Here is a 14,642-nt window from a genome sequence, read left to right on the forward strand (position 1 = left end):
ACTTGCTTTGAAAAGCAACTTAAAATGAACATAGTGAATGTCCAAATCACTAATCGAAACGAAACTGAACTTAGTGACCAAAAAGGGAATCAAATTGACACGTACTTTTCAATTATTTGAAGTGAACAATCAATTTCATTTCATGTTCAATAGACGCGCTCATCTCAGCATGCTACTTTTTTTAACTTTGTCGAATAAAAATTTGTTTCGCTTTACCTCATTTAGCCGCTATCGACATTTTGCGTGGAATATTTTCGACTTCCCTAGGTTAGTTTAATTGTTGACTCGTTCTTATCGAAGTGCTTTTAAACGGCAGTCGCTCAGTAATTTAATCCAAAATGAACAGTATCAGTATCAGTATCAGAACACGAAATCAAAAATTGAAACGGAAAAAACCCACAAAGCGAAACTTAAGATGCCCGCTACTTGAAGTTTTTTCTTATTAATAGCCGCCGTCAGCCTCTCAACGGCTATTATTTAGGCGCTCTTCTTTTTTTTTAATTGCTTTACCTTTTGGTCAATTTTTTTTTTATAAATCACGATTTTTATGTTTGACTTCTGACTTACCTCACTCACTGTTTCAACGGAATGGATTTTTAATTCTTTAACAGATTCAATTACGCAATGTGATTGATACTCTCAAATTCGAAAGATCAAAATCAAAAGAGACGAGATAAACCGATAAAGCCCTGCCATTAAGTCAATGAGAATTAGGTTATCAAAGTTCATTAGTATTTGCTAGCTGACATTGGTATTAAGCTTGTTAGCTTTCAGTTTAGAAGCTGAATTAAATGTAGTTTTAGAATCCAGCTGAACCTACCCGTTAAATTAGAACACTTTTTGACACTGAAAAAAAAGAGAAAAATACTCGGTCAGTTTATCTCTTCTTTTTATTCTTTTTCTGTTTCAATCTCGATCTGCATCAAGCGCGTCAACGGCGGCTATTTTCCAACAATCTTCCGGCTATAATAAGTCTTAGTTAACATCTCGAATGATTATTCGGATTGATACTAGCGCCTGTATCTTCTCATTGAGTAACATGTTTGTGTCTAACAACAAATTGAAATCAAAATAGTTTGCACTTAAAAATTTTTCTGATGCCAATCTGTTTTTTTCATGTTTTTATTGTTCGTTCAATTCTCTCTCTATAAGGCCGGTTTTTGATTAAGTTAATAAAACCTTCCGGATTAGTGAACCAATAAAGCCTTTCTAATTAGAAAATGCAAAATCGGCCAAAATTTAGGTAGCGATGAGCTGCTTAAAGTGGGCAGTTTCAGAAAAAAGTTTTAACTAAATGAATGGCACATATAGTTCAACATAAAAAGTAGAGTTAACTTAAATTCAACTGGGTTTTTGAATGATACAAATGATTGGTATCTAATCTCAGTCGGTGTCTGATCTGAACAAAATTTAATATATAACTCAATGATGATTGTTCATTCTAGACGTCGTCAGCATCTCAGCGGCTATTATTTAGGCGCTCTGCTTTTTAAATTCGCTTTACATTTTGGTCACGTTTTTCTTTTTATATAAGTCATGATTTTTATGTTTGACATCTGACTGACTTCACTCACTGTTTCAACTGAATGGATTTTAAATTCTTTCACGCATTATATTACGCAATGTGGTGAATGCAGTCAAAATCAAAAGATCATATCAAAAGAAACGGGATAAACCGATAAAGCCTGGTCATTAAGTCATATTGCACTAGGTGTTCAATCGCTCTACAACGAAGTTTGTAGCAATTATTACGACTCGAAGAGGAGTTTTGTGATTCTAGTTTTTTAGCTGAAGTCTTGACTTGAAATTTGACTTCTGTTTTCGAACAATGGATTTTAAGAGTATTTTAGTTTGTAATGTACAGTAAGTAAGAGCTGATGGTAATATTCAAGGTTAAAAGGTCATTTAGAGAAATTTTGATCCCATATAAGTCCCTCCTACCTATTTAAACTACCCCCATTCCCCATCCCTGCACATCATTCAGGCCGTAAGGGCCCGTGCAGCCAAATACTCCTCCTCCGGTGCACCCCCTTTGTTGCACTCACCTCACGCCCCTTCAATTAAGCTGAAGCTAGCCTCACTAAACCGTGGTTAGCTACTAACGAAGCCAACCTCTCACTGGTCGTTTGAGAGCAATAAGTTAGTCGGTTATGTTCGAATTTCATTGGAGCGATTGCTAGCTGACTTTAATATTAAGCTTAATAGCTTTCTGCTATGCTGAATTTAGTATAGTTTTAGACGCTAACTGAGACTGCACACCGAATTAGAACACCTCTCTTTTTTTATGTTTCAATCCCGATGTGCGTCAACGGCGGCTAATTTTTGGCATTCTGTCGGCTATGTTAGAACATGTAATTATTTAACTTATCGGATGTTTCCTTGAAAAAAAATTTCGAGTGCCATTGTTGGATCAATTGTTACATTATGAATTCGCTTTCTTTTGTTTTGTGAACGTGAAGCTGTTTTCCTGTGTCCTGCCCTTTTTTCTCATTCTATGTTGTGACAAATGCCTCGCACAGACCTGCACAAACCTTATTGTGTCACGCTTAATTGGTTCAAAACCTTCATTCATTCTACGTGTATTTTGTATACGCTTAGGGGCTGTGACGTAATGCGTATTAATTGCTAAGTTGATTTGCCTGGTGTTGGTGTCCTGCGGAGCCTTTTTTTGATGTCGGCCTAATATGCGGCGGTAATAAAGAGTATTTGGTCAAGTTTGTCGTGCTCTGTTTATGTGTTCCATGTTTTGGCATAAAATAATATGGTGGATAAGTTTGAGAAGTGATTTCATATTTGGTACGGGAGTGGGCGCCTGGCGGGGTAGAAGGAGTGGGGTTGGGAAGGCGGAGAAATAAACAGTTTAGTGTGTAGGCTCCTCAGCTGAGGAAAGAAAGAGGGAGAGAGAAAGAGAGATCAAAGCGTGTTTCTTTATGCAGCTGTTTGCTCCACTTAGCTAAGGTGTCTCAAGGCATAAACAATCTCTCACTGTTGTTGATAGATACCCAGATAGGATAGAATATAGTCCAAATTCCACTTTACAATCTGCGTTGCCTTGCCTGCTTGTGTCTTTAATGTGCGTATGTGTTGTGCCGGTCTTTATAAGCATACTTTGTCTTATGAGCAGTTGTGATTGTGGTAGTAGAAGTTATGGTAAAGTGAAGTTAGTGTGTGAGAGTGGTATTGTGGTGTTTTGTGGTGTTATGGCACTAGAATGTAGGCTAGGAAAGCAACCAGGAGCGAGAGACCATTTGGGTACTGTATTGTTTGAAGTGTGCAACCTGATATTAATGCGACCGCCTGTCGATCGGGGGAGAGCGCGCCTCTGGCTTCAAAGGCTACCAGCCAAATAAATAATTGACTTGACTGGATACCTAACGAAGCAGGCTAACCAAGCCCCTTCTCAACTTAAACCACCACCGACCCGATCTCTGCCCCCTCCTCCTCCCCCCACCTATCTTCTCCGAGGAGAGTTACTGCGTCGTTATTATTAGTTAGTAGTTAGTTAGTTAGCTGCTATATTTAAGCAGGCGCAGCAACGCAACACTAGGCTTGGTAAAGATTGTTCTGAGCTCAACTTATTTGTTTACTCTTTCTTTCGACTACTGCTACGGCCTACTCTTTCATAACTGTGAATACTTTCTTTGATCAAAGTTTGACAAAACTGTCCAATATTTGGCTACCGATTGCGTTCCAAAACAACTTTTAGAAATTTAGTTTTTTTTTTCACTTTGATCGGCATTTCAAACCAATCTGAGAAATTACAACTAGAATAAGTTTCTTTAGGCTTTTTTTCTCAAGCTTAATTTAGTCAAATATAGCGACTGGTTGACTACTAGTAATAAATTTCAAACTTGTCACTTGTTACAGTTATAACAGTTAACAATTAAAACTAGAGAAATTGATTTAGTTTACATTTAGTGTTCGAATTAACAATGACATTTATTTAATTCATTAACCTGAACGTCCGAATTTATGGAAGACTAATGCGGTTGCTGCACTTACGAGCAGAGTTAGATGTTGGTGGTCCGACACGAAGAGCCATTTGTATGGTACCTAGTAGTAGTAGTATTAGTAGCAGTTGGTTACGCTTTTAGTTGGTTGGGTTGTAAGTGGTGTGGCTGTTGTCCCACACTGCTCATGTTCTTAATGAGGAGGACCACTGTTGAGATCTCAGTGGGATGTTCTTCTCTCTTTTTAAAACAACTCAAATCCAACACATACACATGCATATACAATCTCTAACTCACCACACACTTACACAGCTCATACACAATACACTTACATATTATACAATCAACAACCTTTTCTTTCTATCTATTCTTTTCTATTTTTTCTTTTTCTGCTTCGACCGACCAATACTCGCTCTATATCTCTTCTTCTTGTTGTTTTTATCTTGCTCCTCTCAATCTTATCAGACATTAGCTTTTGTTACAATCACTCTTTTGTTACACACTTCAGTTATTTGAATACTTTCAAATTGAATAATTTCAATTACATAATTTTCAAAATAGAAATCTTTTGTACATCACTTGACTGGCTTTGACGGGTCAATTTCTACTCACAGTATTGCCTGTCTTAGCTTACAATTCCTTCTAGCCTCGCTCTCTTTCTTGCCCATAGACATGCTTAGTGCCTAATATCTCATTTTATTCTTATCATCTCTCAACTCATGACACTCCGAGTGTCAAAAGAATTGTAGCTCATGTATTGTAAATACTTCGTGGACTCTTGAAACTCGACAACTTACAATTGTTGCGACTTCAATCGAATGACAGCTGTACATTGAATTGTAGAACAGCTTAATTAGCAATGACTAAAGTTGGAAATAACCGCGATATATTCACTGGCCATGCCAAGAAAGAACGAGAGAGACGGAGTATAACTCTGGCTACGGTTCTGCGACCTCAGAGCATTGGGTACATGAGGTGTCCATCGCTGGCATCTTCTTCCTGTCCGTCATCTCCTGCTCTGGATCCCGCCAATCATCCAATCACAGAGTTCTTTGCGGCCTCAGATCCGACTGTGTCGCCAACCACGCAGCCAGACGAACCGACTCCCAGAACGGAGCGAGTTAAGAGACGAAACAGAGAACATGTCCAGTCAGTAATAGAACCCACAAAAGAACCTCATCAGTACAAGGACAAAGAATCGAAACGACGTGAACGCCGGAGATCTTCAAGGGGAGACTCCCGTACCAAACACAATCCCGATCTCTCTGTTGAAAGAGAGAAGAAACAATATCATCCGAAAAAGACATTTGAGATGCCAATGCATTCCAACACTTCGTACGATGTGTCAAATCGAAACCTATCATCACATTTCCGATGCTGTACTGGAAAATGCAGCAAAATTCCCCATGATAGCAGTAGACATTTCTTCTACGGATCTGGATCTCGCATATCACCAGGCACGTCATCCTTCGTGGATCCATCTGGTGACCTTAAAACAGGGTTTACATCTCGAGTAGATTACGGCGATAGTCAAATTGGAAAAGCAGTTATCAGGCGCAGATTTAAATCCAAACATGGTCAAAATATGCCCAGACCCAAAAGTATGTTGGAGCCGGCTTATTTCAACGGGAATCAAAGGAATTCCTTTCTCATCAGACATGATTCCTTGGAAGCATGTCCCGCTTCCTGTGAAGATCTTTCATCACTTTTTTCCTCATCTTGCCATACGTTAACTGATTCGCTGGAAGCTAGTGAGACAACAATCAGTGACAGTACTATTAAAAAATTTGATCGAGAAGAAAAATCCGAATGTCATCAAACATCTGTCAATTTTTGTCCTTTCTGTCGAGCACAGTAAGTATCCTTTATGGCAAAGTTGATCGAATTATTTTACTTCGCTAATTTTTATGTAAGTAGTAAATGGAGGGTTTCCAATACTTGCAGGACACCTGAGGTTTACCATTCGTTGATCATATAAATTGCACAATCTTGCAAAATTTCTGGGCATGAAAAATTTTATCGTACAATGACTGGATTGTGACATTTTTTACTGCATATTTTGCAGTTTATTGTTTCTACGCCCAGGAAATATTGTAAAATGATCTTTTTTCTATTTTCTACTTATAGTTTGTTCGTTGTATGACCTATTAAATTAGTGATTAGAAAAGTTTTAACTTTCAGCATGTTAGTGTTTTTAACAAGTGGTGACACAAACGGATTTTTTTGCACATTACCGATCCATTGGTTGTAGTTTTGTCTGCTAAACAGAATCGGCTTTTATCCAGACGAAATTGGAATCGTTTTGCGTATCCTAGAAATGATGGTTCCATAATAAGGCTCTTCAAGCGTAGATTATAATTAGATATTCTACTTTTTTCCACCAACTTGATTTTCAAAAAGAGAGAAATGAGCATTTACGGTTGCTTGTAATTTGTTTCGATGGACCAGAAACTACCTATCGGATCGAATCTTTTCTTTTTGGAGATAAATTAACTGGAATCCTTCTTTTGTTTAATAGCTTTATATAAATGGCGTTTTTCTTGGTTAAATGGCTAAACTGGACAATGAATCTGACGTACGAAATTGAAATTCGGATAACACATTTAATAACGTACAATTTTCAGATTTTTTTGCTGAAAAGTTGGCTTGCGTATCTTTTTCTTTCAATTTTGGCCTATAGTGAGGAGATTGATATCACAAGGAAATCAATGGTCCGCTACTTGCAAATTTTTGTTTCGTACTCTGACATTTTTTTTCATTGAAGAAATTCCGAAGACCCAAAATGTTACTGTTGATAAGCGTATCGCAAAAATTCACCCTCAGTGCGTAAGTTTAACCCGAAGAAAACTGTTTAAATGATTAAATTGTTTAATGACAAACTTTTTTGCTTTATTGCTTCAATTGGGATGATGCTCGTAGGTTTTTGTAGTTCACAAATGATTAAATTTTGGTTGGTATAATGCATTTTAGAAAAATGACGAAAAATAAATATAACTTCTCAATTTTCTTCTAAATAGGAAATTTTGTCAGCCTATTATAGTTTGTCTAATTTTGTGCGAGGAATTTAATTGTCCTAGTATACTTGTATCGTGTGAAGAAATAAGGGAAGATTTTTAATTTAACTTTTTAAAATTACTTTTCTAATTTAATTCAAACTTAGATGTTTTTTTTTAATTTTTGTTCTAGTGGATAATAAGTATTTCAAACTCTTTTTTGGCAAAGATGGCTCCTCGAGTCATTTCCGGTATTCTTTCGGATATGTATTGCACTTCAAAGAGGACGAATTGTATTGATGTGCTGTCTTTTTTGGAAGATATGTTCAAATTATTTGATGATTTTTAGTCAAATTAGAGCTGTGATGTTGGTCACGTCGAAGCAGGAGGTGGAGTGAAATAGCGAGTAGTTTTGGGGCTTGAAATTTAGCACTCGTTTGATTCAAAGTTTGCTCTCTTGTAATGGTTTTTCCATGTTCGACAATATAATTTCCGTTTTTACTCTTTTTCGAGTTTTTGATTGGATTTTGCTCTAATTTTTTTCCAAATCTATTTCCCAGTCACATGTAGTTATTTTTTGGTGAATTAATGACAATTCTCCTCATTTTTGTGCAACACGTCCTCATGTTTTCTTTTTATGTCGTACAAGACTTTTGTTAACATATAAAGTCATGCTCACTTCACTTAAGCTTTTGTTAATTTTTTATTCGTTTTTTTTTTATATTGTGAGCATGCACATTATTTAAACAAATTTTTGTTCATTCGAGTCAGTAGATTTTTGTTCACACGAGATATGTCAAAGATATTTTATTCGCTCACTTCGTCGTCTTCCATTTTTTTCGTTTTTGCTGAGTTTGTTTGTAAATCTGCAGTATTTTAAAATTTGATCACTAATGTTTGGAAATAACACAAGTTTTCAAGATTTGAGTTTGGATCTTGATGTTTTTCTTTTCTTGCCATTTCTCTTGAATGCGCCTTTTACGATTATTCAAAGCAATTTGTTCCAAGTTTAAAATTGAGGAAAAATGGAGAAAATGAGTATGAGCAATAAGAAATCTGCGAATGTTGAAAAAAAGAGGGCTAATTATCAAAATTTCATAAATCTCACTGGCTCAGATATTTTTTCAAAATCAAATTGAAATTCGCTAAAAAGATTTTTTTGCTGAACATACAAATACTGAACATACAAAGTTTGAACGTACAAATCCCAGCGAACTTTATTTTTGTGCTTGGAGAAATGAAACAAATTAACCTTGTTACCTCATTGAGAAGGTTGGATATTCCTTGTGTTCATTTTGATTAGATAACTCAAAAATTGCCTTAAAAAGTCAGGTAATAATTTGGGTTCATTTTTCTTGATGCTTAATGACGCAGAGACTTAAGAGTTGCTTTGGTTTGGCCTCTAACGAGTTTTTTAATTGCTCTCAAACGAAGTTCAGAAATTATTTTTTATTCATTTCGGTCTTATGCACATTTTTCGTCTCACCACATTTCAAGGGACTTTTTCACGCCTGAATTCCTTATGTCCACGTGTTGAATTGCCCTCATTCAGAGTATATAGCAGCACTTTTACTTTATAGTTTACTACTAAAACTACTAATGGAAATACGCCGAAATTGATTTAATTTAAGTTGAAATCTTGTAGATTAGCGCTAATGAAAGGCTATGAAGTATTTTATTGATCATCTCGCCCGACGGTCTTTTGAGAACACAGTTCGCCGACATTTGTTGGTTAAATTTATAATTTTAAAGCTGCTTAAAGAAATGTCGGAGCTTTCCGTTGCGCGCTTAAATTCAAACTTGGCTTCTTGTTAATTGCTCTCAAACGAAGTTTGTAGCAATTATTTTAGTCCTGTCGGTCTTTTTTATGCGATTTTTCGCTTGACCGATTTTTCGTCTGACGCTTTTGACTTTTCGTCCTCAAAAACGGGATAAACAGGTGGCGCCCAGCGGGCATTAAGTGCTCTTAGAGCCTTTCAGCTGTTTCAGCTCAAACTGTTGGCTAGCTACTGACGAAGCCAACCGCTCGCCGGTTGTTTGAGAGCAATTCGCCCGACGTTAGTCGGTTATGTTTCATCTTCTTGTCATTGCTATTACTTATATGCAACGCCTGTTGATAGTATTTGGTCCTCAGTGAAAAGAGTTTTCAGTCCGTGAGCTCAACTTATGACAACATCTTGTGCAATTTTCGACAGCGTTTTCAATGACAATTCTGATGGCCAACCAACTGTTCCTGTTATCTGTAGCCATGTCTGCGGCTCCAATATCGATTTCGATACTATCATCCAGGATTGATAAAAATGAGAACGCTCCCTGACCAAATAACGAACATGACATCAGAAACCAATGTCGGAAAAGTGATGAGAGAAATTTTTGTAGACATATCCTTTCCAGGTTGCGATCAGTTGTGTGTACTTCGCGATCAGCTGTTACTTGTGTTGTACATTTTATCCTTTTTTGTAAATTATTTTGTCGTGTAGCTGGTTTTAAATTGTACTCCCAAAAGTTAAGGTATAGATCTTTTGTAGTTACCGGAATTTTCAATGTATTTTGTTACCTTTTTCTGCAAATGTCTCCCTATGGCAATTATAAACTGATCTACATCTGTATATCATGAACTCCCAAGGATGCAGAAACATGAATAATATTTGAAAGGGAATGGAGTTGGTGAGTTTGATGTAAGTGTGTCTGTTTCTGTTTAGATTCAGCTCTTCTACTGGGGACCGGAGCTTCGCCTCCCGCCTGATGCCCCTTCCGGCTGCTGCAGCCAGGAGACCGCGGAAGAAGAGGAAGAAGCCGCCCTTCCAGCGACAGCGCATCAATGGCAGAGTTAGTATTAGTCACCCACATCATTTTCGTAATGTGAAATGCGGGAGATTATTGCTAAATTTGGAGAGGCTGTTCCGCTATATTGAGTCCCAAAAATTAGTTGAATCCATGTACATCAATTCAAATCTTTATCATGATCAATTGCCACCCGCATCTTCTCAGCCGGCTATTGTAGCGGGCCTATTTTTAGACTCGAAGAGGAGTTATGGTGATATATTCTAATCGGTCGAGTTGTTCTGAAATAGGATGAGTTGTTCTGAAATTTTCTTTTTATTGTTGAACAAAATTAGAGAGCGGAGATTTTGTTCACACAGTTTTAGCGAGATGAGCGAGAAAATCTATAAAAAAATTTTGAAGCTGTTTAATAGTTTTAACTAACTTTTTTAGCCAAAGTGCTTTCTACAGACTGTATAAACTCGTAATTGTACATTTGGAGGCGCTTTTGACCATCGGAAGCAAATATTAGAGCGTTAGCTACAATTTTGAGCTACAATTGTTCTCTTTTCGCCGTTATAGTCGTTCTTCATTTTTTTCGTTTTGTGGGAGTATGTTGATTGAAGTCAGCTTGTTTAGTTATTTTGGCGATCTTTCCGTGTGATTTCTGTTAATTTTTGTTTCGGCAAATAAAATTGATTGCATTTGACAATTTTTGGCCTGTTCTTGACGTTTTCTGCTTATTTTGCAAATGCTTTTTGCAAAACTTTCTTGGATTCAATTATTTATGGGCTAGCAGGATGTCACTGAATTGATAAACATTTGTAATTGTTCAAGTTTTTAATAGCCGCACAGTGATAGCTGGGGCTATTACTGGCCTTCTCTTGGTTTTTTTTTCTTCGTCAAGATTTTGTTACAAACATTTGACGTCACAATCACTTCAAATCTGCCTTTTTGTTCATTCGTTCGTGCAATTTAAACTGAATTGCGTGCGTGGCGTCATTTCTCACTCTTAGTGCGGCAAGTTCTTTGTTCATTTTTGTGATTAACTTTTTGGTCACATGTACACGTGACTTTCATCACCCAAAAATGACTTCCTCGCTTTGAAATTGAATTTTGTTTACCTTAAACCAAAGAGATAAAGTCAATTGTTTGGGTCACTCTAAACAAGGGTTTTTTATAGCAGCTTATAGAGGCAGCAATAACTTAATCCAAATATAAAATCTGAGCATTTAAGAGAAAAAATTTCGTTTTCGGTCTGTTTCTGTTATAACTATCTTTTTGAAGACTGCAGATGTACAAAGCTATTGCGGCTGTTTTCTGGCAATCTGTAAGCTATGTTTCGAATTAGTTTTTTAAATCGTTTTTTAGTATGCTGGAAAGGATTTGGATAGGTCACTCACTGATCAAGCGAATTTTTCGAAGGGGTTAATAACAATTGTCATGTGCCGTGGTAGCATTCTATTAAATTCTTTTGTAAAATTTTTGATTTATCCCATTTTCTCGGTTTCCTATGTGTGTATTTATGTACTTTTTGTTGTTTTTCCCTATCCACTGGTCATCAGTTAATGTCTGAAAATTATTATTTTGTTGCAACTTCATTTGCGAATAGATGTTTTCGTTTTCAGAAATTCAGTTTTTTTAGACGAAATAAACGATAGACATTTTGACCGCTACTTGAACTAAGTCAGAGTTACCATCTCTAATGCTTATTGGTATTGATATCAAACCCTGTATCCTCTCATTAAGAGGAGTATGTTTAATTGCTCTTGAACGAAGTTCATAGCATTTATTGAAAACGTGTGTGTCTTTTTTATGCAAAATTTTTGCATGACGGTTTTGACTTTTCGTGTGACTTTTACGACCTTGACTTTTTTCGTTTTGCGTGTCCTAAAATTTTCTCTCAATCACAATTTCAAGCAGCTGAACTCAATTTGCGGCAATTTGATATTAAAAGTCAAATGAAAAGTGCGCCGAAACTGGTGCCATTTTTCACTTTAAATCTTAATAGTGGTATATGTTCTTTCACTTTCCTTTTATTTGGATGATTCTGTCTATGGATGTACATTTTTCAAAACTCCGTGAGACCCATTGGGACGAAAAGAGTTTTTTCTTGAAAAGAAAGAGTTGAGAAAGAAAGGCCGAATAAGGTTTTTTTGGTTATGCAATCATTAAATATTTGCTATCATGGGATTTAGAATTGAGTTTTAATGTTCTTGTTGTTTATTAGGCCAACTCCTTCAGCAGTATAACAGACTCAACAATGTCCCTCAACATCATAACAGTCACCCTCTCCATGGGTAAGTCACACACACACCAGACAATCGATTCCTTTCTAAGTACTCTATTCCCTTGACGCCTGTAAAGTATAGAAGCTTCAGTCATTTGGGGTTAGCAAAATGTCTCACATTAAATCGAGAGCAGTATATGATAAAGGGAGCCTATATGATGTGGGCTTCCTATCAAGGAAAGCTACAAGTTGATATGCACACCGATGATGCATGCATAACGTTATTTTTAATGATCGAGAAAACTTTTTGGCAAGTTAGGCAAGACATTAAATTTTCGAGACGAGTGATTGGATTTGTCTTTTAGAGACTACAAGTTTTCTGGGCATTTCGATAGTGGGTCAGACACACAAACAGGGTGATGGAGGCATCTATGTGGGCACCATAATGCCCGGAGGAGCAGTAGCACAAGACGGTAGAATAGAGCCAGGAGACATGATTCTACAGGTTGCCATTTCTTTTTCACTCAACTACGAATCAGTGGTTTCAATCAGTATCATATTGAAGCTATCCGCAATATAAGTCGTGGCGAGTGGGCGTAATCGCATTACATTGTTAATTGCTCTCAAGCGAAGTTTGTAACAATCATGTTAGTCCAGTTGCTCTTTTTTGATGCGAGTCTCCGTACTACCGACTCTTTGTCTGACCGATTGATTTCGTCCTCAAAGTAATTTGTTTTCAAAGCCACCAATCCGATGAGAAGACATAAAAATCATGCGAGGGGCAGATTACTCCCTCTCTGTTAAGCTTAACACAGCCTCTATCAGCCACCAAAGCTATTGACGAGGCCAACCATTCGGTTGTCATTTGAGAGCAATTCGCCTGAAGATAGTCCATTGTTTAAAATGTTTGAGTTAATCCTTCAATTGGTGTTTTTAGCATGTTTTGGCCCGACCATACAGTGTGACGATACAAAGTTTTTTTTAATCATTCTCAAAACAAATTTAAGTGCTGAAATTTGCGCCCACTGTCTTGAGCTCCTTCTTATATAGCTTACTGTTTGCACCCCAGAAAATCAATTTTTGTTTCTTATACATACTTGATAAAGTTTATATGCCAGCATCAGAGATTGAAGGGATTTTTGCTCTCAGTTACTTAAAAAAAAGTTAGATGAAACTGTTCTTGAACAAGATAGATATCGAATTAATAAAAATGTTTTCCGTATGCTTTAAGTTCAAAACTTCGCTGCATCATTATATTGTAAATGCCGTTCGTGTTTAATTGGAAAACGTACAACTATGCCGACGTAATACTATGCCGATTATAAGAATGCCGAAAATGTATTCAATTTTTCCACCCGATAAATTTCTAAACCAATCAGATCACTTAAACTGAAATGAGTGCAAAATTTGAACCAATCACAATGAAGGAGTGAAATTTATTATGGTCATGCCTCAGAGGCCCATGGGACTTGATATGAATCTATCACAACCGAACTACTGATCAGCGTGCCTTGGTTGCTTTGAAAACAATTTTCGCGAGCATTTAATTGAAAATTTTAATATCGGCACTCTTAAACTTCGGCATAGTTGTACGTAATCATGCTTACGTAATACTAAGCCGACGTTTAAGAGTACCGATACTGAAACTGATTTTAAAAGAGCCGATACCCATTAATTATCAATTAAATGCTAGCGGAATTTGTTTTCAAAGCAACGAGGGCGCGCTGATCAATTATTTGGTTGTGATTGATTCATATAAAGTTCCACGGGCCGATGAGGTATGGCCATGGTCCGCAATTATCATTGTTTGCTTTAAATTTTTCCCGCTCCAATTATATTATTCTAACAAATACAAAATCTCACCACTTCATTGTGATTGGTTCAGAATTTGCGCTCATTTCGGTTAAAGCGATTTGATTTGTTTAGAAAAGTGACGTTCAACTATGCCGACGTAATACTATGCCGATTATAAGAGTGCCGAAAATTTATTCATTTTTTCTCGCGATAAATTTCTAAACCAATCAAATCACTTTAACTGAAATGAGCGCAAAATTTCTGAACCAATGACAATGAAGTTGAGATTTTGGATTTTATTATTTATCAGGACAAGATAATTGGAGGGAGAAGTATTTAAAACAAACAATGATAATTGCGGGCCACGGTCATGCCTCAGCGGCCCGTGGGACTTGATATGAATCTATCACAACCGAATACTGACCAGCGTGCCCTGGTTGCTTTGAAAACAACAGTCGGTTAGCATTTAATTAATAATTAATTGGTAATAGCAGTTTCGAAATTTATCGGGTGAAAAATTGAATAAATTTTCGGCACTCTTATAATCGGCATAGTATTACGTCGGCATAGTTGTACGTAATCGTTTAGAAATAATCGAGTGAAAAATGGAATAAATTTTGGCACTTATAATTGGCACAGTATTACGTCGGTATAGTTATAAAATACCGTTTAATTCTATACGTGAGTGTATAAGATGCAAACAATGTGCTATTGCATGTATAAGTGAGGGGTGCAAATTGACGTGGGTGCAATAACAGAAAAGAGCACTGTCTTGAACGATACTTTTTGTGACCAAATAGTTGGCATTGCATTTACCATTTAAACGAACTGATTTCAGTTACAGACGCTATTTGACGGCAGTTTACTGCAAGAAGATAAATTAAAAGTCCCTCCCCCACACACTCCCCCTCC

At 36.7% G+C, this 14,642-nt stretch overlaps 2 protein-coding genes across 8 annotated transcripts in view; one reads left to right on the forward strand and one right to left on the reverse strand.

Annotated features, from left to right (window-relative positions):
- LOC142349863 (proteasome subunit alpha type-6-like) overlaps positions 1 to 14,642 on the reverse strand; it is a 237,184-nt gene that overhangs the window by 90,676 nt on the left and 131,866 nt on the right. The window lies entirely within an intron of this gene.
- LOC142349819 (segment polarity protein dishevelled homolog DVL-3-like) overlaps positions 1 to 14,642 on the forward strand; it is a 91,139-nt gene that overhangs the window by 37,228 nt on the left and 39,269 nt on the right. For 5 of the 6 annotated variants that reach the window (XM_075401609.1, XM_075401606.1, XM_075401608.1 and 2 more), the window contains 3 exons: positions 9,646 to 9,772; positions 11,937 to 12,006; positions 12,302 to 12,441. In XM_075401609.1, the coding sequence (XP_075257724.1) occupies positions 9,646 to 9,772; positions 11,937 to 12,006; positions 12,302 to 12,441 (337 nt within the window). Of the gene's footprint in view, positions 1 to 3,557; positions 5,805 to 9,645; positions 9,773 to 11,936; positions 12,007 to 12,301; positions 12,442 to 14,642 lie in introns of those variants that run through there. The other variant, XM_075401605.1, reaches the window with a different exon arrangement.

Source organism: Convolutriloba macropyga, chromosome 11, assembly GCF_964194025.1.
Source record: "Convolutriloba macropyga chromosome 11, txConMacr16.3, whole genome shotgun sequence".
NCBI lineage: Eukaryota > Metazoa > Xenacoelomorpha > Acoela > Convolutidae > Convolutriloba > Convolutriloba macropyga.